Source organism: Amblyraja radiata, chromosome 1, assembly GCF_010909765.2.
Source record: "Amblyraja radiata isolate CabotCenter1 chromosome 1, sAmbRad1.1.pri, whole genome shotgun sequence".
In the NCBI taxonomy this organism is placed as follows: Eukaryota; Metazoa; Chordata; class Chondrichthyes; order Rajiformes; family Rajidae; genus Amblyraja; species Amblyraja radiata.
Genome location: NC_045956.1, coordinates 158,809,985 through 158,837,843, shown reverse-complemented (window position 1 = coordinate 158,837,843; position 27,859 = coordinate 158,809,985). Strand labels below are relative to the sequence as shown.

General features: G+C 43.2%; 1 protein-coding gene across 1 annotated transcript in view; it reads right to left on the bottom strand.

The window, feature by feature from the left end:
• The window catches only part of myo5b (myosin VB), a 229,768-nt gene that overhangs the window by 141,899 nt on the left and 60,010 nt on the right, over positions 1 to 27,859 (bottom strand). Inside the window, exons 3-4 of the mRNA XM_033033539.1 lie at positions 6,129 to 6,239; positions 676 to 847 (exon numbers count right to left, since the gene is read on the bottom strand). Of these exons, the coding sequence (XP_032889430.1) occupies positions 676 to 847; positions 6,129 to 6,239 (283 nt within the window). The remainder of the gene's footprint in view (positions 1 to 675; positions 848 to 6,128; positions 6,240 to 27,859) is intronic.

Genomic DNA, 27,859 nt, shown 5'->3' with positions numbered 1-27,859 from the left:
TATAGAAACTTACAAAATTCTTAAGGGATTGTACAGACTAGATGCAGGAAGATTATTCCCGATGTTGGGGAAGTCCAGAAAAAGGGGTCACAGTTTAAGGATAAGAGAGAAGCCTTTTAGGACCGAGATGAGAAAATCATTTTTTACACAGAGAGTGGTGAATCTGTGGAATTCTCTGCCACAGAGGGTAGTTGAGGCCAGTTCATTGGCTATATTTAAGAGGGAGTTAGATGTGGCCCTTGTGGCTAAAGGGATCAGGGGGTGTGGAGAGAATGCAGGTACGGGATACTGAGTTGGATGATAAGCCATGCTCATATTGAATGGCGGTGCAGGCTCGAAGGGCTGAATGGCCTACTTCTGCACTCCTGGGGGGGGGGGCAGGGAGAACAATGGAGACAAAATGTGATACTTTGTAACTTTGTCGGTGCCGGATATGTGGCGACTCTTTGCATACTTGTCACATGGGATAATAAAGTAAAGGGCCGAATGGCCTACTCCTGCACCTAATTTCTATGTTTCTATTGTTCATTCATTCATTGTGTAGTTTACTTCATATATCAACAAGGCGGCACCTTAAACATCCCACCTGCCCTCTCATAGTGCATCTGCACAATCTTACCTGCAGAATGTCCTCCCTACTATCACTCTAACTCTGGTTGTAATTTCTTTACTCACCGCAGTAAGTGTATATGGCATTGGACTCAAGGAAGCGGACCTTCAAGTTGTGGAGCACAGCAGGTTCATGAAGATAACTGAGAGCCGTCAGGTCATTCTCACCCACAAGGATATCGGGATTACGCAGGAAAGGCAACTGATTTGTCTTGGAATTGACAGGATGTTCCACAGGCTGCAGCAAAAATCCAAGAACCACAAAAGGGGCAAAAAAATTAGATTCAATAATGCCTTGTAAACATCCTAAAAAAAATCCATCACATGGCATTGCATATAGATATTTTTGATGCTGGCGAGGAATATAGCACCTAAAACACTGTCTCGATGAAGGTCTCGGCATGGTGTCATCAGTCCATTTCCCTCCACACATGCTGCCTGACCCCACTGTCTTCTCCCAGCAGCTCTCCTTTTTTATGCTACAGATTCTGGTATCGGCACTCTTGTGCCACTGAAATTATTGTGACTCAAGTCGACTTGAAGGCATATGCTATTCCATCAGAAGAATATATTCACCTTTATTAAATTTGTTGGCCTTCTTAAGGACCCCCTATGCAGAAGGTGTGATCTTTGAGGCTTTATTTAGTACATTTTTAGCAATATTTGGAATAGATTTTTCTCAGTGATAATACTGATGTATAAAGCATATCTTGTGCGAGAGAATGGACACAAGCTCAATGCAAAAGCGAATCACACTGTAATTAACCGATTGTTAGTCATATTAAATATATCGTTCATACTTTCAAGTACTGCAACAAGAAGCATTATACCATCAACTTTATTTACTTAATCCCTTGAACACAGTAAAGCATTCTGAGGTGCTTCACGGGATAATTATCAAACAACAAAGCAGTGGGTTTTGAGCTGTTTTACGTAAGAAAGAGTAATGATACCCAGCGGTGTTGGGAGAGAACGCTGCAGCATGGAGACATTCACAGTGAAGGGGTGGTTGCTCATGATGAAGCATTTAGGGAGGATCAAGCTGCCAAGAGATCCGTGAATGAGAGTACAAGCTGCGGCAGATGAGAAAGAGGAGCAGGAAGGCCAAAGATTGATCAGAAAAATATGAATGCGAGTTTTAAAACATGGTACTGCTTCACCAGGACTCAGTATAAATCAGAAGGCACTGGGAAGATCGGAAATTTTTTGAAAGAGATGGGTAAATGAGTTTTGGATGAATTCAGGCTTACAGATGTTAGAATGAGAGAGTTCACTGTATCTTCAATTACACAAAAGGTGCAAAGCAAAACGATGATTGCTCTGGTGTCAAACAGTGCACATGTAAAATGTAACCCCCTCTCTCAGTCACAGGCTCAGCCCAAATGGGGCACAGCATTGGAGGTTACTCTGTTGTGCTGGGCACATAGACATTTCACATCTCAAACCTATTTATACTTTTGCTGCATTCCCAGATCCTCCTTTGCCTTCCTGACACCAATTGCTGACCTTCACCATCACCAAACCTCCGCTGTTCCCCATTCTTAGATGGCTCCTCAGAATCAAGGGTGAGTTATGTTCCCATGGTGCTGAGGTGAATGATGAGGTCAATGTGAGAACTGCAGAGACTACCATAGATCCCTGACCATGAATAGTGTAGGAGATGGTGAACTTCATCTGCTTTTAATGTAGGCTATCCACGTGGACTCAAAATTCACAATGCCACCTTGATAGCTTCTTCTCTATATAGAGCTATCGTTGAGCCAGGAGGACTGAGATGAGGAAAAACATTTTCACCCAGAGAGTTCTCTACCACAGAAAGCAGTGGAGGCCAATCCACTGGATGTATTCAAGAGAGAGGTAGATATAGCTCTTTGGGCTAATGGTTATCATGCAACTAACCATGTCAGCCGCTTCCCACAAATCTTTACATTCCGACAGCATGATCAAGGGACCAATTGAGGATACTCGGCTGTCGGAATGCAAGGATTTGCGGGATTTTCTTTTTTAATTATTATTTATTTATTTATTAGAAGTACAATAAGTTACAGTAATACACACCACATATATCTTATTACATTTGTTGTACCCCTTCATTTTTTGAGCTTTAAGAAAGATAGAAATAAAGGAAGTAAGGAAAGTGAGAAAGAGTCGTGATAGTGCGAGAAAGTGTTGGAAAAAAAAGCCCATTAGAAAGTTAGAGAAGAAAGTTAAGAAATAGACCCTAGAAAAGAGAGAAAGAAAGAGAAACAATCGCTCTATTATAAAAAACTACGCAAAAAGGGATATACCAACCATATTTTTCACCCCCCGTTACCAGAGTGCCTTTTCATTGCCGGGAAATACGGTACTGTATTAAGAGATATGGCTTTTGAAGACTTTTTAAAAGTCTACTGACTCTCTACCCAGAGTAATTACTCACGGCACGTGCCTGCTTTGAACTATCTTTTATCAGACTTTAGGGTGGACAGTCAGATCTTTTTTCCCCCCAGGGTGGAAATATTTAACACTACAGGGCATAGCAAAAGGCGAGAGGGTGAAAGTTTAATGGAGATGTGCGGGGCAAAGTTTTTTTTACACAGAGAATGGTAGAGGACTGGAACACATTGCCTGGGGTGGTGGTGAAGGCAGATACAATAGTGGCCTTTGAGCACTATTTTAGATAGGCACATGGCAGTGCAGGTAAGAAGGATATGAACCATGTACAGGCAGATGAAAGGATTTTAATTTGGCATCGTGTTCAGCGCAAACATTGTGGGCCGAAGGGCCTGTTTCTGTGCTATGCTGTTCTATGTAACAAGTGAACGCTAAAACATTCTAAATGATGACATCAAAGGACAAAACATATTATTGAATTGTAACAAGGGTTAAGAGAGTTGTTTAAATCTCATTAAGGAGCTGTGCTCTGTTCGTTTGGAGTTTCCCCACAAAATTATCTGGTTTGTTCATTTAGGATTTACCAGAATATACATTAATCTACATTTCAAATGAAGAAACACACAATAGAACACATCGAGAGCACAAACGTGGAGTGTCCTTGTTATAGCCCATAGGTCACACTGTCCAGATATTGAGCAACATGTTATTTTGCCATAAAGAATGCAAACACAGTGAACCAGAAGAGTATGTGTAGAACAGATCCAAATGTAGAAAAAATGTCTCTGCTGTGGCTGAGAACTGATCATAGCGACACCTATAGAAACATAGAAAGTAGGTGCAGGAGTAGGCCATTCGGCCCTTCAAGCCAGCACCGCCATTCAATATGACCATGGCTGATCATCCAGAATCAGTAGCCTGTTCCTGATTTTTCCCCATATCCCTTGATTCCGTTAGCCCTAAGAGCTAAATCTAACTCTCTCTTGAACACATTTAAAAAACAGGGAGAGTGACAAATGTCTGGAACACATCTAAAGGAGGTGGTGGAAGTGGATATGATTAGTTATTCAACAGATAGAAACTGTAGCCCTTAATTTGTTTAGATCCTGTTCGTTAAAGCAATGCATTATATTTTTCTTATTATCCTATTTTCACATTTCTTATTTTGACTCCAGAGACTTCTATTTGCCAAAAATTACATCTAAATGTAATCATTGATGGATATTTCTTCCCACCAAGTGCTCTCAGGGGTTAGCAACATGAATCGCGGTCCATTCTCAATACCCAGAGAATCTTTACTTTGCAATGTGCCTCAACTAAAACCTTTGAGGGAAATCTCTCAAAATTTGTGACTTGCTGTCAATCTTATTGGTCTCTGACTACATTTATCAACAGTTTTCAGCTGTGGTGTCAGACACAGGGGCAAGGCTACTCAGGTTTTATTTCACGTAAGAGTTAACACGCACGGTGAAGACAATGTACGTGGGTTAAATTTAAGCACAGATAGAAAAGTTGAAAGGAGAGCATGAAAAAATTTCAAAACACAGCCAGTGACAAATGCCTGGTTCACAGCTAAAGGAGGTGGTGGATGTGGATAAGATTGCATATAATTGGATACAAGAAATGTGTACACATGAATAGGCACAGAATAGAGGAATATGGATATTAGTTAGATTGGCATCATGATCAGGACAGCCATGGTGGGCTTTAGAACCAGTCCCTGCGCTTACTCTTCTATCTTTGGAAGTCCACAGTTTCCATCCTTTATCCAGCCTTGGCTTAATTTCAATTCATTAAAAGTACCAAACTACAATCCTTCCAAATTGTGGTCATTCGAGGTGCCATATCTGAAGCGTTATCTTTCTACTAATGTTGCATATTGCCACTCAATCCTATTTTAATTATGTTTCCCTAGGTTTTTCATTTTTCTTTCAGAATGCAATGCAATCCAATGCAAAGCAAATTTCTGGTCTACTTTATGTAGCTTTATTCATGTTCTCAGGATATCCAATTGGACTTCATATTCATATAATTTACAATGTTATTCTGAAGATGAATATGGCAGCTAATATGTACAAGATATCCCACAAAATGAATTACCTGAATATCTCTTTTTGGGGAAAGGAGTACATTTTTTTAAAAATCAACTGCAAAAGGAGAACCGTATTTTCTTCAAATATATCAGATCTTTTACATCCACAAAGGAAGGCAGATGATCACGTATAATTGATTTAACTACTGGAACAGTAATTATTTAACAATTCTGCATTTACCTGGAGTGTAAACCACAAACTTTCTGACTTCCCAGCTGATTCCAACATTCAAAAGCAGAAGAGGATGTTACACCTGCTGACCAGTCACCACAAGTACAACAGTGTATCTATACCTTTCAAGAGGATGTTTACATAATTACAGATGAGATTCCTTCTGCGTTCCTTCCCACATCTGAAAAGATGTAAACTTCCTCTGAGGAACATAGAAACATAGAAATTAGGTGCAGGAGTAGGCCATTCGGCCCTTCGAGCCTGCACCGCCATTCAATATGATCATGGCTGATCATCCAACTCAGCATCCTGTACCTGCCCTCTCTCCATACCCCCTGATCCCTTTAGCCACAAAGGCCACATCTAACTCCCTCTTAAATATAGCCAATGAACTGGCCTCAACTACCTTCTGTGGCAGAGAATTCCACAGATTCACCACTCTCTGTGTGAAAGATTTCCCCCTTATCCTTAAACTGTGACCCCTTGTTCTGGACTTCCCCAACATCGGGAACAATCTTTCTGCATCTAGCCTGTCCAACCCCTTAAGAATTGTGTAAGTTTCTATAAGATCCCCCCTCAATCTCCTAAATTCTAGCGAGAATTCTACAGAACATCTGACCTGTGAGGGGTAGGGCATTGCTGCTCCACTTTCCTCTGCAGACTAATTTCCTTGTAGAATACTTGTGTTGTTAAACCATGTGTAGTATCTCACACAAGTTGAGTGACTATCGCTCCTCAGGTGCTCTCCTTTCACAAGGGCGCACACTTTAACCCGAGTTACTTTTAAATGTTTTGTCTTCAAGTGTGTCACCCAAGACCCAACACTTGGCATTGGCAGAAAGTTGTCATTCTTCTGTCCACTAGCCCACTAACAGTACTGACCATTTCATCTTCCAGTTTAAGATGAAGGATCTCATCCCCCTCTTTGTAGTTCTGAACGATTTCTGCTGATTTCCAAACATCCTCTGGGTCAGGGATCCAAACCTTTGTATACTGCAAAACAAAAACAAGACATATTGGTGTACAGAAAGCAACAGGTTATAGTGAATGCATCCTCTTTGCATTACAATGAACAGTATTATACTTTGTTACATCGAGAAAGTATTATTTTAGAGGTGAATATGTTACTGCTGAAAGTCACCCGTTCTCCGTGAGCAATTACAGAAAAAATCTCTCCGAATGCTCCAAAAATCTCTCCATCCTAGCGAGAGTCACCCAGTGGGTACTAATAAATATTGAGTCATCAATATTCTTGGTATATTTAATTTCAGAAACAGTCATCAAATTGTTTCTGACTCAGTCATACACTGCAGAAACAGGCCCTGTGGACCAACTTGGCCATGTGGACCAAGATGCCCCATCTTTATCCATAACAATTTGTAAGCTCATAGAATTGTGGTCAATGATCTCAAAGTGCTCATCCACGACACTTCATTTAGTTCCCATGCCCAATTCCCACAGAATAGGTCAGGTTTAGCCTTCTACCTTGTGGGCCATCTGCGTATTGCCAGATTCCTGAACATACTTGACCGACGCCACAATGGCAGTCACAGTCTATATTGGGAAAGTTAAAATCTCCTAGTATGACAACTTTATTAGTCTTGTAGCAGCCTACAATCGCGTAGTCAATGAGAATTAAAGGAATAAATATGCTATTTGGCAACCTATCGTGCACTCCCAACAAGGTGATCATCCTCTTTTTAGTTTTCAGCTCCACTCATATAGCCTCACTGGATGAACCCTCAGTAATGTTTTCTAGGACTACTGCTGTGATATTCTCCTTAATAAAAAAAATAACTGCTCCCAACTCTATCTTGCCTCCAGCACCTATACCCCCGGTACATTAAGCTTCCAGTACTGTCCTTCCTTAACCAGGCTTCTATAATGGCTCCAACGTCCCAGACGCATGTTCTTATCCAAGCGTTGAGTTCATTTGCCTTCCATCAGACCTCTTGCATCGGATTAAATGCCATTTAACCCGTCTTTCCTCACTTCCTGCTGTGCTCCTCATTATCCTGTCTATTGAACCTGCTGTCATTGACTTCTGTATCGACTTCTAGCCTCCCCCTGCTTTCCTACTGCATTGAAACTGGTCCCTCTGCCAATCCAGGCTAATGCCCCTGTCCCACTTAGGAAACCTGAACGGAAACCTCTGAAGACTTTGTGCCCCACCCAAGGTTTCAGTTCCGGAGGTTCCCAGAGGTTTTTGTCAGTCTCCCTACCTGCTTCCACTACCTGCAACCTCCGGCAACCACCTGCAACCTCCGGGAACGGCACAGAAACCTTGGGTGGGGCGCAAAGTCTCCAGAGGTTTCCGTTCGGGTTTCCTAAGTGGGACAGGGGCATAAGGGAGGCACGGTGGCGCAGCGGTAAAGTTGCTGCCTTGCAGCGTTTGCAGCACCGGAGAACCAGGTTCGATCCCGACAAGGGTGCCGTCTGTACAGAGTTCGTACGTTCTCCCCGTGACCACGAGGGTTTTCTCCGAGATCTTCGGTTTCCTCCCACACTCCAAATGTACGTAAATTGGCTTGATATAACTGTAAATTCTCTCTAGTGTGTGTAGGTATAATGTTAATGTGCGGGAATCACTGGTCGGTGCAAACACAGTGGGTCGAAGAGCCTGTTTCTGTGGCATTTCTCTAAAATAAACTAAACTAAACCCTTCCAGGTAGCACTTACAAATTTGCCAGGATATTAGTCCTCCTTCAGTTCAAGTCCAACCCACTTCCCTCTTGTACATGCTATCTCTACCCCAGTAGAGATCTCAATGGTTCAAAGATTTGAATCGCTGCCTCGGATACCAACTCCACAGCCACACACTTATCTGTCCTATCTTCGTATTGATGCCTTCATTTGCGCATGGCTCTGGAAGTAATCTGGACATTGCTACCGTTCAGATCCTGCTTTTTATTTGTTTGCCCTTTTGCCCAATTCCCTATATTCATTCTGCAGGACTTCATCTCTTTTGCAACCTATGTCACTTCTAACTACTCACATTCCCCCTTGAGAGTCACTCTGAAACATCCTAAACCCTGGCACCGGGGAGGCAACACACCATCCTGGAGTCCATTTGCCCCTTTGGACAAGTTCAGAACTCTACTTCCCAACCAAACAGATCCTCTTACATTTATAAGGAGGATCTACTCTTCATTTTCAACCAAGTTAAAAATATAATTAATTTAGAGTCATAAAGCATGGAAACAGGTCCTTCGGCCCAACTTGCCCACACCGACCAACTTGCCCCATCCACACTAGTTCCACCCGCTTTCATTTGGCCGTATCCTTCTAAACTTATGCTGTGAACCTGTACAAATATATTTTAAACATCTTGATAGTACCTGCCTCAACTACCTCCTCTGGCAGCATGTTACATATATCCATCACCCTTTGTGTCAGGCTCCTATTAAATCTTTCCCCCTCATCTTAAAACTATGTCCTCTGGTTCTTGATTTCCCTACTCCAGGTAAAAACTCTGTGCATTTACCCGATCTTATCCTCTTATTATCTTATACACCTATATGAGATCACCGCACATCCACCTGCACTCCAAGGAATTAAGTCCTAACCTGCTCAATGTTTCTTTATAGCTCAGGCCCTCGAGTCCTGGCAACATCCTCATAAGTCTTTGCTACTCCAGTTTAACAACATCTTTCCTATAACAGGGTGACGAAAAGTGAACACAAATATGGCCGAACCAATGTCTTGTACAACTGTAGCATAACCCCTCAACTTCTGCACTCAATACACTGACTAATGAAGGCCAATGTGCCAAAAGCCTTCTTGACCACCCTCCTTACCTGTGATGGCATTTTTTGGAAACTATATACCTGTACTCTTCGATCTCCCTGCTCTACAACACTCCCTAGAGCCCTGCCATTCACTGTGTAGGTCCTGCCCTTGTTAGACTTCCCAAAATGCAACACTCACATTTCTCTGGATTAAATTCCATCAACCATACATCACCCCACCTGCTCAACCGATTAAGATCCTGCTGTAATTTTCGTAAACCATTTTTAATATCTACAATACCACCCACTTTAGTGTAATTGGTAAACTTACTAATCATGCCATGTACGATCTCATCCAAATCATATATATAGATGACATCCAACAATGGGCCCAGCACCGTTCCCTGAGGCACACCACTAGTGACAGGCCTGCAGTCTGAAAAACAACCTCCCGCTATCATGCTCTCCTTCCTTCCATTAAGCCAAATTTTCATCCAGTCGGCTAGCTCTCCTTGGCTCCTATATGATCTAACCTTCCAGAACAGTCTACCAGCAGAAGTGGCATTGTCGCATTTCTGGATTTATAATATTTTTTGTTCCCATATTCGAACCATTAGCACACCACCAGGAAAGTGGAAGGATGATGTCATATCATACGCTTCCTTCAGTTAGTATCATTAGCAGCTCAGAGTGCTGAATCACACCCAATAACTCTGGAATCTGCCCTTGGATTAATAAAGGAATGAATAAGGATGAAATCAAATTTAATAATGGGAAAAAAACTTATACTTAAATTCGGGAAAAACGCCCCAACACCAACAATAAATATGTGGATTTCAAATATGTTCGAAATGCTACACCTGGAAGATATGAGATTCCTTCTAGAAGGCAAACCAGACCATTTCCAAAAGATTTGGTCTTCATTTATCGACTTACTATAAGTACAAGGTGCAACAGAATTCTGAAAAGAAAGTTTCAGGACCTGGTGAGAGGGGAGGAAAAATACGGTTGGTTTTAGCTCTTTTTTTTTACTTTTACAATATCATCTGTTTTCTTTCTCTCTTTTTCCCTTTCTATGGCTTACTTCTTAACTTTTTTTTCCATTTCTCTGTATCTAAGGGTCTTTTTGTTTTAATCACTCTTTCACACACTCACTATCCTATTTCACTTTCTTTACTTTTCTTCTTTATAAAGTTTAAAATATGAAGTGGTACAAGAAATGTATTATGTTATTTTTGGCTTATATTATTGTAATGTACACTACTTCTAATAAATACAATTATTTTAAAAAAAAGAAAGAAATCAAATTCAAAGAAATATAAATTCCACATGCTGGAATCTTGAGCAAAAAGCTAAGTGCTGGGGTGCATAGATGCTGCTTGACCCACTGAGCTCCCTCGTTTTATACTCAAAATTCAAGAACAAATCAATGTTGGGGTCAATATTAGTTTTGAAATCTGCATTTTGGTCTCCTAATTTGAGGACAGACATTCTTGCTATTGAGGGAGTGCAGAGGTGGTTCACGAGGTTAATTTCCGGGATGGAGGGACTGTCATATGTTGAAAGAATGGAGCGACTGGGCTTGTATACACTAGAATTTAGAAGGATGACAGGGTATCTTATTGAAACATATAAGATTATTGAGGGGTTGGACATGCTAGAGGCAGGAGACATGTTCCAAATGTTGGGGGAGTCCAGAACCAGGGGCCACAGTTTAAGAATAAAGGGTAGGTCATTTAGAACGGAGATGAGGAAAAACTTTTTCACCCAGAGAATTGTGAACCTATGTAATTCTCTGCCTCAGCAGGCAGTGGAGGCCGAATCTCTCGATGCTTTCACGAGAGAGTTAGATAGAGCTTTTATAATGAGCAGAGTCAAGGGATACGGGGAGAAGGCAGAAACGGGGAACTGGTTGTGGATGATCAGCCATGATTACCGTGAATGGCTGTGCTGGCTGGAAGGGCCGAATGGCCTACTCCTGCACCTATTATCTATTGCCCTACATTGAGCTCTGCAGTTTTTTTTCAATTGCCCATCTCCATTTACATGAGTAGCACAGTGGAATGGTGTAGAACTGCCTCGTAGCTTCAGTGACTGCTGGTGCTGAATGTGGTGGCCAATCCTCAACATAGAATAGACACAAAAAGCTGGAGTAACTCAGCGCGTCAGGCAGCATCTCTGGAGAAAAGGAATAGGTGACGGGTCGAGACCTATCTTCAGACAGAGTTGGGGAAAGGGGAATGAGAGATATAGACGGTACTTCGGACAAATAAATGGATAATATGCAAAAAGCGTCGATAATCATTAACGGATGGTAGAGCCCACAATAGTCCATTGTAGGCTGTGGGATAGGTGATAACATAGAAAATAGGTGCAGGAGTAGGCCATTCGGCCCTTCGAGCCAGCACCGCCATGCAATGTGATCATGGCTGATCGTCCAAAATCAGTACCCCATTCCTGCTTTCTCCCCATATCCTTTGATTCCCTGAGCCCTAAGTGCTAAATCTAACTCTCTCTTGAAACCATTCAGTGAATTGGCCTCCACTGCCTTATGTGGCAGAAAATTCCGCAGATTCACAACTTTCTGGGTGAAGAAGTTTTTCCTCATCTCAGTCCTAAATGGCCCAGCCGTGTTCTTAGACTGTGACCCAAGGTTCTGGACTCTCCCAACATCGGGGAAAATGTTCCTGCATCTACCCTGTCCAATCCCTCAAGAATGTTACATGTTTCTATAAGATCCCCTCTCATCCTTCTAACTTCCAGTGAATACAAGCCCAGTCAACCCATTCTTTCATCATATGTCAAGTTATACAGACAGCAGAATTGAACAAGATGACTGTGAAACTAGTACAACGGAGCACATGGGGGAGGGACAGACAGGGGCGATATACAAAGGTTACTTGAAGTGAGAGAAATCAATATTCATACCGCTGGGTTGTAAGCTCCTCCCTGCACGTAAAACGGTACAACACAGTAAATGGCCCTTCAACCCACAATGTCTCAGTCGACATGATGCCAATACCTCTTATCCTCCTTATCTTATCCATATCCTTCCATTTCCTGGATATCATTAGGCAGGTTCGTTTTTATCATTTAAAAATAAATTGGATAGTTATATGGATGGGAAAGGAATGGAGGGTTATGGTCTGAGCGCAGGTATATGGGACTAGGGGAGATTATGTGTTCGGCACGGACTAGAAGGGTCGAGATGGCCTGTTTTCCGTGCTGTAATTGTTATATGGTTATTAGCTTATCCAAAAGTTTCTTAAATGACAATATCCCATCTGCCTCCACCATCACCTGGCAGCACATTCCAGGCACCCGGAACCCTCTGGAACAAAAACAAAACTTGCCCTGAACATATCCCTTAAACTTTAACACCTTAAAGCTATGCCCTATAGTAGTAGATTTTTCCATCCTAGGAAAAAGGTTCCAATTATCTATGCTATCTATGCCTCTCATAATTTTATATATTTCTATCAGATTTCCCCGCAACTTCCGGCAAGTCTGTCCAACTGCTCCCTGTAGCTAATGTCCTCTAATCCAATCCACACTCTGGTGATTGTCTATGTAAAGGTTGCATGTTCTCTCTGTGACCACATGAATTTCCTCCAGGTGCCCCTGTTTCTACCTACCTCTCAAAGATTTGTGGTTGGGTAAGTTTACTAGGCTGCCGTGTAGAGTGAAATGGAATTAGATTAGGTTAGTGGTCGGTCAGAGTGGACTTGATGGGCCGAAGAGCCTGTTTCTATACTGTACAACTCTGAATGTATGGGAACCTCATGCCAGAATTGCAGCTGTGGCCTTTCAAACAACTTTAAATGGGCAATTATTAACATGGTGCGAGTGAATGTTTTTATTATCCAATTCCCCTTTGTCTTCATTAAAAATGTCTGTGTTAAGAGGTCCAAAAATAATTGGGAAAAAAATTGCCAACCAAGCCCTTTGTTTTGACACCAAGTATTGAAATAGTGTCGACCTCCTCATTGAATCTCAATTGCAGTTGCCAGGTATTTGTAATAAAACAGTGGCAACACCATATAAATGAGAAAACAAAAACCAGCATTTTACTTTTCATCTAATCTGCTAAATTGTCGTCCACTTCCATTTTCTTCAGCAACTCCCAGTACCTTGGCTCAGAGGTCACATGTGAGCTCAAGTAGCATGTGTTCACCAGTCAATCATTGACAGGGGATATTAGTGTTGCACAATTTAAACATCAATCCAATAAACCAATTTTAACTTCAGTGATTGCAAAGGGCATAATTCTTTTATTTTTACAATGTGAAGTTCGAGTGAGCTCTTCTCCTCTCCTTCAGTAGTCCCTTGGGAATGAGTACGATTTACTTCCATTCTGGTTCTGGGGGATCTGAATAACCTTTATATAATCTTCCACAGAACATGGATAGGACAGGTTTAGAGGGATATGGGCAAAATACAGACAGGAGGGACTAGTGTAGATGGGAGGTACACACAATTGCTGGGGAAACTCAGCGGGTGCAGCAGCATCTATGGAGCGAAGGAAATAGGCGACGTTTCGGGCCGAAACCCTTCTTCAGACCAGAATAATTTTTTTTGCAATTATAGTGTAGATGGGACATGTCTGCCGGAGCGGGCAAGTTGGGCCGAAGGGCCTGTTTCCAAGCTGTAAGAGACTATGACTCTACGAGGTGGGGCAGGCGAGTGTGAGACTCCCGGTTTTCTCCACTGCGCTGTGCGCTCTTGATGTCTTCATCAACAAGTTTTAAGATTTTAGTAGATACTGTCTACTCCCCTCAAATTGCAGCTTTTTATTTATTTATTTATTTTATTTAGCGAATGCAAAGTCCTTTAGCTGCAGTTTTTTAGTTGATACATGGCCTTCATGGCTTCCCTTCGATCAGGGGTGGTGACAGGACTGAACAGATTGTCTCTCTCCTTTTCTCTGTAGTTATACAGTCATAGAGTGATACAGCATGGAAACAGGCCCTTTGTCCCGACTTACCCACACCGGACATCATGTCCCAGCTGTACCAGTCCCACCTGCCCATGTTTAGTCCATATCCCTCCAAATCTGTCCTATCCATGTATCTCTGTCTAACTGTTTCTTAAATGTTGGGATAGTGCCTCCCTCACCTACCTCCTCTGACAGCTTGTTCCATACACCCACCACCCTTTGTGTAAACATTTTACCCCTCAGATTCCTATTCCTTTTCCCCTTCACCTTAAATTAATGTCCTCTGGTAGCGAAGTTACAATACTTACCTTCAGCGGCGCTGCAGTTCTGCCACTGGCCATGTGCGCGACTTGGGGGGGGTGGGGGGGACGGGATTAAAATGCCATTTTCTACTGCCTGTCGGAGGCGAACTTCCTCGGGCTGTTAGCTGCTGATGAATAATCGATCAGACTTCCATTCGCGCCATATTTAAAAAAACATTCGCTGGACAATTTAATATTTGAATTAAAATAAAAAGCGACTTCGAACGCCCTCAACGACTACAACATGACGGATCGCAAGAATGGGACAAAACAAAGGGTAAGTCATCTATTTTACATATAATCTTGCTTCTTGGGATGGCTTTAATCTCATTTTACGTTGCGTAAATGTTATTTGGGCCCCATACGAACCGGCAGTGTTTTTCCTGCCGATGTGTAGTTCGAATTCACCGCAAATGCAACGTTGCAATTGATCGCGCTCTAGAAGTAAGATGATTAAAATGCCCTTTTTTTGGACAATCATGTCATAAGCCATCCAAATTGTCTATATTTTGTGTTATTCTCTCTCCATTATCATTATTTTTGAACTAAATATTCACAACAGTTTGAGTCACATGTATTGTGCAAAAAACAATAATTTTGATTATATTTTGAGCGGATGTTTCTGGATTAATTTATGGGAATTAAACATTAAATTCCTTCCATCTGGCATACAAATTCATGACAGTGAGATTTAAAAATCATGTTGTATTGTGAACTCCTGGGTGAATGGGATTAATTTGTTATTTGGATACTTAGGCTATTTAAAAAATATATCCTTTTCTTAAGAAATGGAATCTACAGGACATTCTTAATGGGAAAGTAGTGGGCAGAAAGGCATGTCATGCATGGCTTGAAGAGCAAAAACCTGTAGTTCACAATGCCAACATTGAAAAGTTGAGGAAAAACAAGGTGTACAGAGTTGTTTATTGGTTACAATCTGAGGAGTATGATGATGCTACTGATTATGATATGCCAATGTACCAGCAACTGATCTTCTCCATAAACTCTCGGTCTATTGCTAGAAATTATTTACCTATCTGTTATACAGCATATTATACAATAATATTAACGGACTTACAGCATATTATACAATAATATAAAAGTTCTGATCTTGAGAATATCACATTTTTGAATTTTCAATGCAGTCTGGGTGTTTATTACTATTTCCGTCACAACAGTCAATTTTGTAATTAGCTACAATTAGATAATTAACTAATTATATGTTTTAATTTCAGGTCATCCAAGTAAGATGTTTTATATTTGTTTCAGAATGCTTCAATCTATAATAACTGAACATTTCATTCAGTTCTGTTAATTTTTAAGAAAGTTATGGGCTTTTGACTGTCCTTGATCACAGCTTTTGTGTTAAGTCAATGGAAAAGCAATAGGGAACAAGATGCTAATTTCCAAGTATGAAAATGGCTATAACCTTTTTAATACTGAAGATATGAAAGTGAATTAGGTGTCAAATTAAACTTCTTTTTATGCTTTATCTGATGGGATAAATTGCAGACTTGATTTTTAAAATCTCAACATTTTGTAACATTGCTACCTCTGGTCCACGATTCACCTAACTCTGAGCAAGAGACTCTGTGCGTCTACCCGATCTATTCCTCTCATGATTTTATATACCTCAAAAAGATCACTCCTCATCCTCCTGTGCTCAAGGAATAGAGTCCCAGCCTACTCAACCTCTCCCTATAGCTCAGACCCTCTAGTCCTGCCAACATCCTCGTAAATCTTCTCCGTCCCCTTTCCAGCTTGACAACATCTTTCCTATAACATGGTGTCCAGAACTGAACATAATACTCTAAATGCAGCCTCACCAATGTCTTATACAACTGCAATATGATCTCACAACTCTACCGTTGCAGTCACGGTGGCACAGCGGTAGAGTTGCTGCCTTGCAGCGAATGCAGCGCCGGAGACCCGGGTTCGATCCCGACTACGGGTGCCGTCTGTACGAAGTTTGTATGTTCTCCCCGTGATCTGTGTGGGTTTTCTCCGAGATCTTCGGTTTCTTCCCACACTCTAAAGACGTACAGGTTTGTCGGTTAATTGGCTTGGTAAATGTAAAAATTGTCCCTAATGGGTGTAGGATAGTGTTAATGTGCTGGGATTGCTGGTCGGCGCGGACCCGTTGGGCCGAAGGGCCAGTTTCCACGCTGTATCTCTAAAACTAGTTTAAAACTAAATATTCAATACTCTGACTGATGAAGGCCAAAATACCAAAAGTCTTTGTGACCACCCTATCTACCTGCGACTCCACCTTCAAGGAACCATGCGCTTGCACTCCTAGATCCCTCTGCTCTACAACACTCCCCAGAGCCCTACTATTCACTGGGTAGGTCCTGCCCATGTTAGACTTCCAAAAATGCAACACCTCGCATTTCTCTGTAATGTTCACTATGTGGCGGCTCCCAAGGGTCGTGCCACCATAGTCAAAACACGACTTCGTGCTTCATTCTGAGAACCATGCACTACAACTGGGTTATTGGCTGTCAATGGGGTTTGGCCTTTGGTGTTTGAGCAATATATGTCCTTTATAACACTGAAAAATCTGTGTGTGCTCCTCTGCTTCTCTTGAGTCCCTACCTTCAGGCACTTGTGATGCCATTTCGTATGTGTATGTGACGAATAAACTTGACTTGACTAAACTTGACTTGACTTGTTTTCCTTTCTCCAAGAAAAGGTGGTGCTTTCAATTTTGGAACACCTTAAATTTGAGGTTAATTACAATTTCTAGTTATTCTCATCAAACCAGCTTTGCTTCTTCTTGATAGAAGAGCCAGGAGCCTCCTCTTAAGTGCTAATTATAGCAGACTTCAGAGCAGCCCATAAGCCAAGGAAGAGGCAGCCTGTTTACTGGCTGTTTTCTGGAAGGCACTGGCTGAGAAGAGGCAGGTTTGTGGTGTTCTCGACTGATTTGAAATTGAAATTCCAGTGTCAATGATTCTATTGATAGTAATGTTTTGGCACCAAATTGATGGAGACATACATTATACCTGGCGGTGGTCTGCCCAGCAGTCATCGATGCCTTAAATGGTGCAGGTGATGCAGGGATCTTTGTATTCCTCCATTCAGAGGTGTTAGTGGTTGGGCCAGCAGTGTTGCCATCACACCTGTGCTTGTCTCTCTAACAAAGCATGGTTCTCTATGTCAAAGTTGTGGTCTAAACATTTTGTCCTGGGGAATTAGCCTTCTTTACTTTTTTCCTGCTGACAATGTCATTCCAGAAAGTTGTGCCCTTTCCATCAGAAGATGTAGTCATTGTGGATAGAACTGAGCAATTGTAAGGGCAAAACTGTACGCAATACTCCAGGTGTGGTCTCACCAAGACCCTGTACAACTGCAGTGGAACCTCCCTGCTACTATACTCAAATCCTTTTGCTATGAATGCTAACATACCATTCGCTTTCTTCACTGCCTGCTGCACCTGCATGCCTACTTTCAATGACTGGTGTACCATGACACCCAGGTCTCGTTGCATCTCCCCTTTTCCTAATCGGCCACCATTCAGATAATCGCCTACTTCCTGTTCTTGCCACCAAAGTGGATAACCTCACATTTATCCACATTATACTGCATCTGCCATGCATTTGCCCATTCACCCAACCTATCCAAGTCACCGTGCAGCCTCCTAGCATCCTCTTCACAGCTAAGACTGCCCTCCAGCTTCGTGTCATCCGCAAACTTGGAGATATTACATTCAATTCCCTCGTCCAAATCATTAATATTATTGTAAATAGCTGGGGTCCCAGCACTGAGCCTTGCGGTACCCCACTAGTCACTGCCTGCCATTCTGAAAAGGACCCGTTTACTCCTACTCTTTGCTTCCTGTCTGCCAGTTAGGTCTCTACCCACGTCAATACTGAACCCCCAATACCGTGTGCTTTAAGTTTGCATATTAATCTCTTATGTGGGACCTTGTCGAAAGCCTTCTGAGAGTCCAGATATAACACATCCACTGGTTCTCCCTTATCCACTCTACTAGTTACATCCTCGAAAAATTCTATAAGATTCGTCAGACATGATTTTTACCTTTCGTAAATCCATGCTGACTTTGTCCAATGATTTCACCATTTTCCAAATGTGCTGCTATAACATCTTTAATAACTGACTCTAGCATTTTCCCCACTACCGATGTTAGACTAACTGGTCTGTGGCACCGGAGTCCTGGTGGACTCCGGGGCCATCGTGAGCATCCTGCCCCCGACTGGGCTGGACACACGTGCCGGTAAGCGAGGCCCCTTCCTGACTGCAGCTATTTTTAAACTTAATTGGTTAATTTAATTGTTATAGTAGGTTAAAAATTATCCTCTAAACCCACGACCGCCGACAACGGGACGGATCTCATACAGGGGACAACGGAAGGTAGGTTGTTTATTTTTACATTAAAAAGGGCTTCTTAAGATCCCTTTATACAAAGTTTTATGTTGCGAGTAGCTAATTTGGGGCCCCATTAAATCCCGCAGTATTTTTCTGGGCATATGGGATACAAATCTACCGCAATGGGAACGTTCCAAACCAGCGCGTTCCAGAGTTCCACAGGATCCCACTCGACAGCTGATTTAAATGGCCATTAATTTACAGCAATTGAACACTAAATTCCTTCCATTTGGCCTATAAATTAATGTAAATGAGATTTAAAAATCATGTTTTATTGTGAATTCTTTGTGAATGTTATTTGGACACTTAGGCTATTTACAAATGTTAATCTTTTCTTAAGAAATGGATAGATGTTTATATCTAGTAATTGAAGTTTGGAATTAGCTACAATTGGGTAACTAACTAATTATATGCTTTAATTTCAGGTCATCCAAGTAAGGTTGTTTCATATTTGTTTCAGAATGCTTCAATCTATAATAACTGAACATTTCTTTCAGTTCTCTTAATTTTTAAGAAAGTTATGGCCATTTCACTGTCCTCGATCACAGCTTTTGTGTTAAGTCAATGGAAAATCAATAGGGAACAAGATGCTAATTTCCGAGTATGAAAATGGCCATGACTTTTTTAATACTGAAGATATGAAAGTGAATTAGGTGTCAAATTAAACTTATTTTTGTGCTTTATCTGATGGGATAAATTGCAGTCTTGATTTTTTAAATCTCAACATTTTGTAACATTGCTACATTACATGCACGGGCGCGCGGGCTCCTGCCCGACAAGCTGCGCATTGCCAAAGAGAAAATTAGACAGATGGAGGACATGGGGATCGTACGGCACTCTGATAGCCCGTGGGCGTCCCGATTGCACATGGTCTCTAAAGCATCTGGGGGGTAGAGACCATGCGGGGATTATCGGTGCCTGAACGCCATTACGACCGTGGACTGCTACCTGGTCCCACAAATCCAGGATTTCACAGCTCATCTGGAGGGCGCCAGCCTTTTCCAAAGGTGGACCTGGTCCGCGGCTATCACCAGATCCCCGTTCACCCTGAAGACATGCTTATGACCGCCACCATCAATCCGTTTGGCCTTTTCGAGTGGCTGCATTTGCCATTCGGGTTAAAGAACGTCGTGCAGGCGTTCCAGCGGCTCATGGACATAGTGGGTCGTGGATTGGACTTTATATTCATCTACTTGGATGACATCCTGATTGCAAGCCGCTGCCAACAGGAGCACTGCACGGTGTTCCTGCAGTTCCAGGACCATGGACTGGTAGTCAACCCCACCAAGTGCCAGTTCAGCCTCCGCACAATTTCCTTCCCGGAGCATCTTGTCACCTCGCAGGGCGCAGCCCCATTACCCACCAAGGTAGAGGCCATCCGGCAGTTCCCTCGGCCGCTCACAGTCAAGGGGCTGCAGGAGTTTGTCGGCACGGTGAACTTTTACCATCGCTTCGTGCCGGCAGCTGCCAGGATCATGCACCCTCTGTTTCAGTGCCTCGCCGGTAAACCACGGGACCTCGTGTGGACCGCCGAGGCTGAGGCCGCGTTTGACGGCGCGATGGAGGCGTTGGCCAAGGCCACCATGCTAGTGCATCCGCGAGACGCCACCTCGACTGCCCACACGGTGGACGCCTCTGACACTGCTGTGGGAGGGGTGCTCGAGAAGCTCATTGACGGCCACTGGCCTTTTCATCTGCGGCCCCCCGAGCGCAACTACTGCACGTTCGACCGGGAGCTCCTCGCCCTGTACCTGGCTATCTGACATTTTCGGTATTTTCTAGAGGGCAGGCCGTTCACGGCTTTCACTGACCACAAGCCCTTGACGTTCGCCTTGGCCAAGGTGTCCGACCCCTGGTCTGCTCGACAGCAGCGACACCTGGCGTTCGTGTCCGAATTCACCACGGACGTTCAGCACGTGGCCGGGAAGTTCGACACGGTTGCTGATGCCCTGTCCCGCCTCCCCCTCCCGGCTGTGGCGGCCGTGGACCGTGGAGTGGATTATACGGGGCTCGCCGAAGCACAGCGCACGGGTGACGAGATGGGAGGCTACAGGAGGTGGTATGGACAGCTGGTGTGGGAGAGGGGCAGATATGCTGGTGGCACAGCAGTTACGTTACTCAACTAATAAACCAGAAACCTGATTTTTTTTAAAACAAGATCTTAAACCTCACCATGGAACCTGTTGAATTTAATTTCAATTGATAATCTGATATTTGTTGGGGAGGAGGAGTTGGGGATTATTCTGAATTATGTTGTGATGATGACTAAAACCATTGTTCTACAAACCCATTTCACTCACGAAAGTCCTCCATCTGCCATCCTTACTCACCCTCCTCTATTTATGAATGCCCTGTGAAATGGCCTCGCAAGCCACTCAGTTGGATCACGTTCACAAGTTACAGGGGTAGAATTAGGCCATTCGGCCCATCGAGTCCATTCAATCATGACTGATCTCTGCCTCCTAATCCCATTTTCCTGCCTTCCCCCCATAACTTTTGACACCCGTTCTAATCAAGAATTTGTCTGTCTCTGCCTTAAAAATACCCACTGACTCGGCCTCCACAGCCTTCTGTGGCAATGAGTTCCACAGATTAACTACCCTCTGACTAAATAAGTTCCTCCTCACCTCCTATCTAAAAGAGCACCCTTTAATTTTGAGGCTGTAACCTCTGGTTCGAGACTCTCCCACCAGTGGAAACATATTTTCCACATCCACTCTATCTATGCCTTTCATTAATCTGTAAGTTTCAATTAGGTCCCCCCTCAACCTTCTAAACTCCAGCAAGCACAGGCACAGTGCTGTCAAATGCTCCTCGTATGCTAACCCACTCATTCCTGGAATTATTCTTGTAAACCTCCTCTGGACCCTCTCCAGAGACAGCATATCCTTCCTCAGATAGTACGGGGCCCAAATTTGCTCACAATATTCCAAATGCGGCCTGACCCGCGCCTTAATGAGCCTCAGAATTACATCAGACCACCACCGCCACCATCTCAAGGGGCAATTATGAATGAACAATAAATTCTGACCTTCCAGCAATGCTTACATCCCGAAAAATAAATAAGTATCAGGAGGAAGCAATAGGGCTATATTCCTCATCGGTATTTTTACTTCAAAGAATCAGAAGAGATTGTTACGTTTATTACTAAGGCATTGTGTGCAAGGAGATAAGATACGGAGGAGAGTTGCATATTTAAACCTTGAAACCGAAAGAGGAAATTGACAATTTAATATGTCCATTGTGGAACGATGTTGGCATGTCCAAACCTTAGCAAAATTAACCACTTCTAGGCACATTCAATAGTTTGAAAAATCAACTTTTTGAAAATATCAATGTTCTCTTCATACTTCATGATCCCATTGGAGCAAACACTCTCTCTCCTGCCCCCACCCTACTGCATGGATACTTATAATTGTTTTGAGGTTGATTGAGCCTGCATCATCATTCATAAAATTGATACACTGGTTAATTATGCCTTTGTGGCATCAGCCTATACACGGGCCACTTGTGCTCGAACCCTCATCAGGAGGTATGAGGGCGGGCACGTGGGAGTGGCCTGGTACTTAAGGTTTCTCACCTCGAGACCTTAAGGTAGTCAACCGGTAGCTGAGCCCGAGTGAACAACCTCGCTCAGCTACAGCAACACTGTTATTATAGTTAGCGCACCAACCTAACGTGTCACCACTGAATAAGCGACTCATTGAACCGGCCTGGCGTCTCACCTTTATTCACCACGTTTGGTGCCGCTACACCTTCAATCAAAATGTGTTTTGCCATTGTGCAAGAAGGAACTGCAGATGCTGGTTTAAACACAAAATGCTGGAGTAACTCAGCGGGCCAGGCAGCATCTCTGGAGAGAAGGAATAGGTGACGTTTCAGGTTGAGACCCTTCTTCAGACTGGTTAGGGATAAGGGAAACAAGGGATACAGATGGTGATGTGGAGAGATAAAGAACAATGAATGAAAGATATGCAAAAACGTAACTATGATAAAGGAAACAGGTCATTGTTAGCTGGTGGTGGGGTGAATATGGGAAGCTAGCGCGACTTGGGTTGGGGAGGGATGGAGAGAGAGGGAATGCCGGGGCTACCTGATGTAGGAGGAATCAATATTAATACCACTGGGCTGTAAGCTGCCCAAGCAAAATATGAGATGCTGTTCCTCTAATTTTGTTGCCTGTTTGTCCACTTAGCTCCTGCCCTCCTTTGGAGTTGCTGACATTTGAAATACCTTTTATCCATGTCAAATGCCTATTCCTACTCGACATAAAACGATGATCACACGTGAAACTATTGCTAATCTCAGCCAACAGCACCCAATGCCAGCATCTGGAAAGTGATAAGAAAGTATAAAAGCTCACAATACAGATAGGGGAATATGCTGGCATATTGCTCAAACCAGAAAATATTATCCGAATAAAGTCAGAAAAAGGATCCCAACACGAAACGTAACCAATACATGTCCTCCATAGATGCTGCCTGACCCAGAGTTACGCCAGCACTTTAAGTTCCATGCAACATTCCAGCATCTGCAATTACTTGTGTTTACGATAATATTATCCGTCTTTCTCCAACCCAGAACACCAGCATAAACCCAGAATCAACCGAGATAGACTGCTCTGTCAAATTTATTGCTATCTTAGGGAGTGCCTTTGCCCTTGAGGTATGCTGAGAGAATGATTTCAATCATAATGCATCAGACGTCACCTCAAGACTCTCTCATTACTCAATATAATAATTTCCCATTTAAAACAAACCACTAGGCAGAAAGCAAAAGTCGTATATTTAGTAACTGAAGGTATGTCACATCTATGAGTAATCTGAAGTAACCTCGCATAGCTTGCTGGCTCCTACTTGGAAGGAGTGAGCTGTGTGCGTTGTCCCAATGCCCAATTCATGACATCATTACAATGCAGGCAACTCCTCTCACCTGATCTCACAGCTGCCTCATTTCAATCACGAGTTTCCAGCTTTCAACCAGCAATGCTTCAGATTCATATTTCAAAATACAGGTTCAGAGATTAAGTCACCAACGCCCCAATCGACCTGCATCTCTCTCAGGGAGGTGGGAATACTTGTCATAACTACACCCATTTTATCTGAAATGAGCATCACCTGCACTTATAAATATGTGATGTGGATTTCAGCAGGCTCGGTGTTGGGGCCGCAACTGTTTACCATATATATTAATGATTTGAAAGAGGGAATTAGGAGCAACACAAGCGAGTTTGCAGATGACACAAAGCTGGGTGGTAGTGTGAACTGTGAAGATGATGCTAGGAGGTTGCAGGATGACCTGGACAGGTTGAGTGAGTGGGCAGATGCAGTATAATATAGATAAATGTGAGGTTATCCACTTTGGCGGCAAAAACAAGGGGGCAGATTATTATCTAAATGGGGTTATGTTAGGTAAGGGGGAGGTGCAGTGAGACCTGGGTGTCCTTGTACACCGGTCACTGAAAGTTGGCTTACAGGTACAACAGGCAGTGAAGAAAGCTAATGGAATATTGGCCTTCATAACAAGAGGATTTCAGTATAGGAATAAAAAGGTTCTTCTGCAGTTGCATAGGGCTCTGGTGAGACCACATCTGGAGTGTTGAGTACAGTTTTGGTCTCCTAATTTGAGGATGGACATCCTTGTGATTGAGGCAGTGCAGCGTAGGTTCACGAGATTGATCCCTGGGATGGCGGGACTGTCATTTGAGGAAAGATTGAAAAGACTCGGCTTGTATTCACTGGAGTTTAGAAGGATGAGGGGGATCTTATAGAAACGTATAAAATTATAAAAGGACTGGATGCAGCTAGATGCAGGAAAAATGTTCCCAATGTTGGGCGAGTCCAGAACCAGGGGCCACAGTCTTAGAAGGGGAGGTCATTTAAGACTGAGGTGAGAAAAAAAGTTTTCACCCAGAGAGTTGTGAATTTATACAATTCCCTGCCACAGGGCAGTGGAGGCCAAGTCACTGGATGGATTTAAGAGAGAGTTAGATAGAACTCTAGGGGCTAGTGGAGTCAAGGGATATGGGGAGAAGGCAGGCACGGGTTATTGATATGGGATGATCAGCCATGATCACAATGAATGGCGGTGCTGGCTCGAAGGGCCAAATGGCCTCCTCCTGCACCTATTTTCTATGTAAGTCCTGCCCATGCTAGACTTCCCAAAATGCAACAACTCACAATTCTTTGTGTTAAATTCCATCAACCATTCCTCGGGCCCACCTGGCCTGTTTCCAAGCTGTATCACTCTTTGACTCTATGAAGCAAAATTGCGGAGAATTGTGGACGCAACCCAGACCATCACACAAACCAACCTTACTTCCATTGACTCCATCTACACTTTACTCTGCCTCGGCACAGCCACCAGCATAATCAAGGACGAATCTCATCCTGGTCACTCCCTCTTCTCCCTTCCTTTTAGACAAGAAGTGTGGAAACGCATACCACCAGATTCAGTGTCAGTTTCCTCCCAACTGTTATCAGGCAACTGAACCTTCCAAGCAACAACTAGAGAGTGGTCCTGAGCTACTACCATTTCTAATACAGAGCCACAGTCCTGTCTCATTGGAGAGCCTCGGAACTTCTTTAATCAGCCTTTACTTGACATTATCTTGCACTAAATGTTATTCCCTTTGTCTTGTTTCTGTACACTATGGACAGCTCGATTGTAATCATGGATTATCTTTTCGCTGACTGGTTAGCATGTAACAAAAAGCTTTTCAATTTACCTCGGTACACATGACAATAAACTAAACTAAAACGAACTAACTAAAAGCATAACTTCACCAGGTTGCCAAGCACACTCTTCAATCATTGAACCGAGGTTGGGCTTTCTCTGCAGAGTAATGGCCAAGTTGCAGATAGACCAAGTTAATAGATTACAAATATGATCTACCCTGGTCTCCTAGTTTTATTAATGCCCAATTTTAAATCTCTTCTGAATCTGTTCTGTTTACAAGACACCATAATGGTACGTGTCCATGGTGTGAAGAGGAAATTTTGCCCCCTAAAAAGACTGCTCGGTGGTCTTGCCTACATATACATATACATATACATATACCCGGGCTGCGGGTTTGCGGAGCGGAGAGGCGGCGTGCGGAGAGACGGCGTGCGTAGAGGCGGCAAGGCGGCAGTGAGGAGAGCGGGCGCCGACTTTTTCATCTGGAGCCTAGGAGCGCCAAACCGGCGCGGCCTTGTCGGCTTCGGCAGCCGCGGGCTCCAACCAAGAAGCGGCCGTTCCAGGTGGCCCAGCCGCCGAAAGGACTCTCCCGACGCCGGGGCAAGACCACCCGGTGAGAACGGCCAGGGACATCGGGCCTCCGTAGAGGCAACTGCGGTGGCCCCAATAGGCCTGACTTTGGGGTGAACATGGGGTGGGGACTGGACATTGTGCCTTCCTCCACAGTGCTATCCACTGTGGGGGAATGATTTTTTTTGTCTAACTGTAGTCTTGTAGGTCTGTGTCCAAGATGGCTGCCGTGAAGAGAGAGTGGACGCTGGCACGATTTGGTTGCCGCTGCTCTCTCTTCACACTGTGTTTTTGATTTTCTGTTTTTGGATTGAATTCTGTTTTTAATTTGTGTCATTGTGATGTCTTTAATTACTTGTTTTACTCCGATTATATGTTTTTATTCCGATTACTATGTAAGGTGTCCTTGAGATGTATGAAAGGCGCCCATTAAATAAAATTTATTATTATTATTATTATTCTTCAGACAATTTGATTCCTTCCACAGAGCATCAAGGATTCAGAAATCGGAGGAGCAAAGGGATTTGGGAGTGCTGGTGCAGGATCCCCAAGGATTAATTTGCAGGCTGAATTGGTCGTATGGAAAGTAAATGCAATATTAGCATTCATTTCAAGAGGACTAGAGCACAAAAACTGGGAGGTAATGCTAAGGCTTTATATGGCACTGGTCAAACCGAGTTTGGAGAATTGTAAGCAGTTTTGGGCTGCATGTCTGGGGTAGGAAGTGCTGGTGTGGGAGAAGGTCCAGAGGAGATTTACAAGAATGATCCCGGGTGTGATCGGGTTAATGTATGATGAGCATTTGATGGCTCTGGGCTTGCACTCGCTGGAGTTCAGAAGGGATCTCATTGAAACTTACCAAATATCGAAAGGCATGGATAGAGTGGATGTGGAGAGGATATTTCTACTGGTGGGAGAATCTAGAACCAGAGGGCACAGCTTCAGAATAAAATAACATCCGTAGAAAGGAGATGAGGAGGAATTTCTTTAGCCGGAGATTGGTGAATCTGTGGAATTCATTGCCACAGAGAGCTGTGGAGGCTGTCTTTGGGTATTTTTAAAGCAGATTGATAGGTTCTTGGTAAGTAAGGGTGTCAAAGGTTATGGGCAGTTGAATGGGGATGAAAGAGAAAGATAGATCAGCCCCTATTGCTGGAGGGTGAACGTTGGAGTGGACTCGATGGTCCAAATGGCTTAATCTCGTTCCTACCTGTATGTCTTATGAACATTAAATGGCTGAAAGTACTAGGTATGGCAAAGTCTATGGGACCAGATAACATCCAGCTGTAGTACTGATATCTAAATCTCAATTCGCTGCGCCCTAGGCAAGCTGTCCCAGAGCAGTTACACTTTCATCGGCCTTGTAATGTGGAAACCTGCCTTGTTCACAAGTACCAAGATAAATTATATCCCAATAATTACTACCAAATCAATATACTTCAAATCAACAAAGTGATGGAAGGCATAAGGTCATAAGGGATAGGAGAAGAATTAGGCCATTTGGCCCATCACTCATCCATTCAATTATGGCTGATCCATCTTTCCCTCCTAACCCCATTCTTCTGCCTTCTCCCCATAACCCCCAACAGCCAATATTATCAATAGTGTTAACAAGCATCACTTACAAACACACACACTCACAAACAAAAAACTTCAAATGCTGGAATCTTGAGCAAAACACTAATGCCCCTGTCCCACTTAGGCAATTTTTTAGGCGACTACAGGTCTACAGGTCGTAGGTGGACATCCTATGGGTCACCGGTAGCTTGACGTCAACTAGGAGGTAGGTTGTTGGAGACATGATGGGAATGGAGAGTCTGAGAAAGGGTCCCAACCTGAAACATCATCTGCCTATAGATAGAGTTATGGAGTCAAACAGGTCCTTCAGCCAACTTGCCCATGCCGACCAACATACCGCATCTACACTAGTTCCACCTGCCCGTGCTTATCCAATGTCCCTCTAAACCTTTCCAATCCACGTACCTGTCCAAATGTATTTTAAATGTTGTT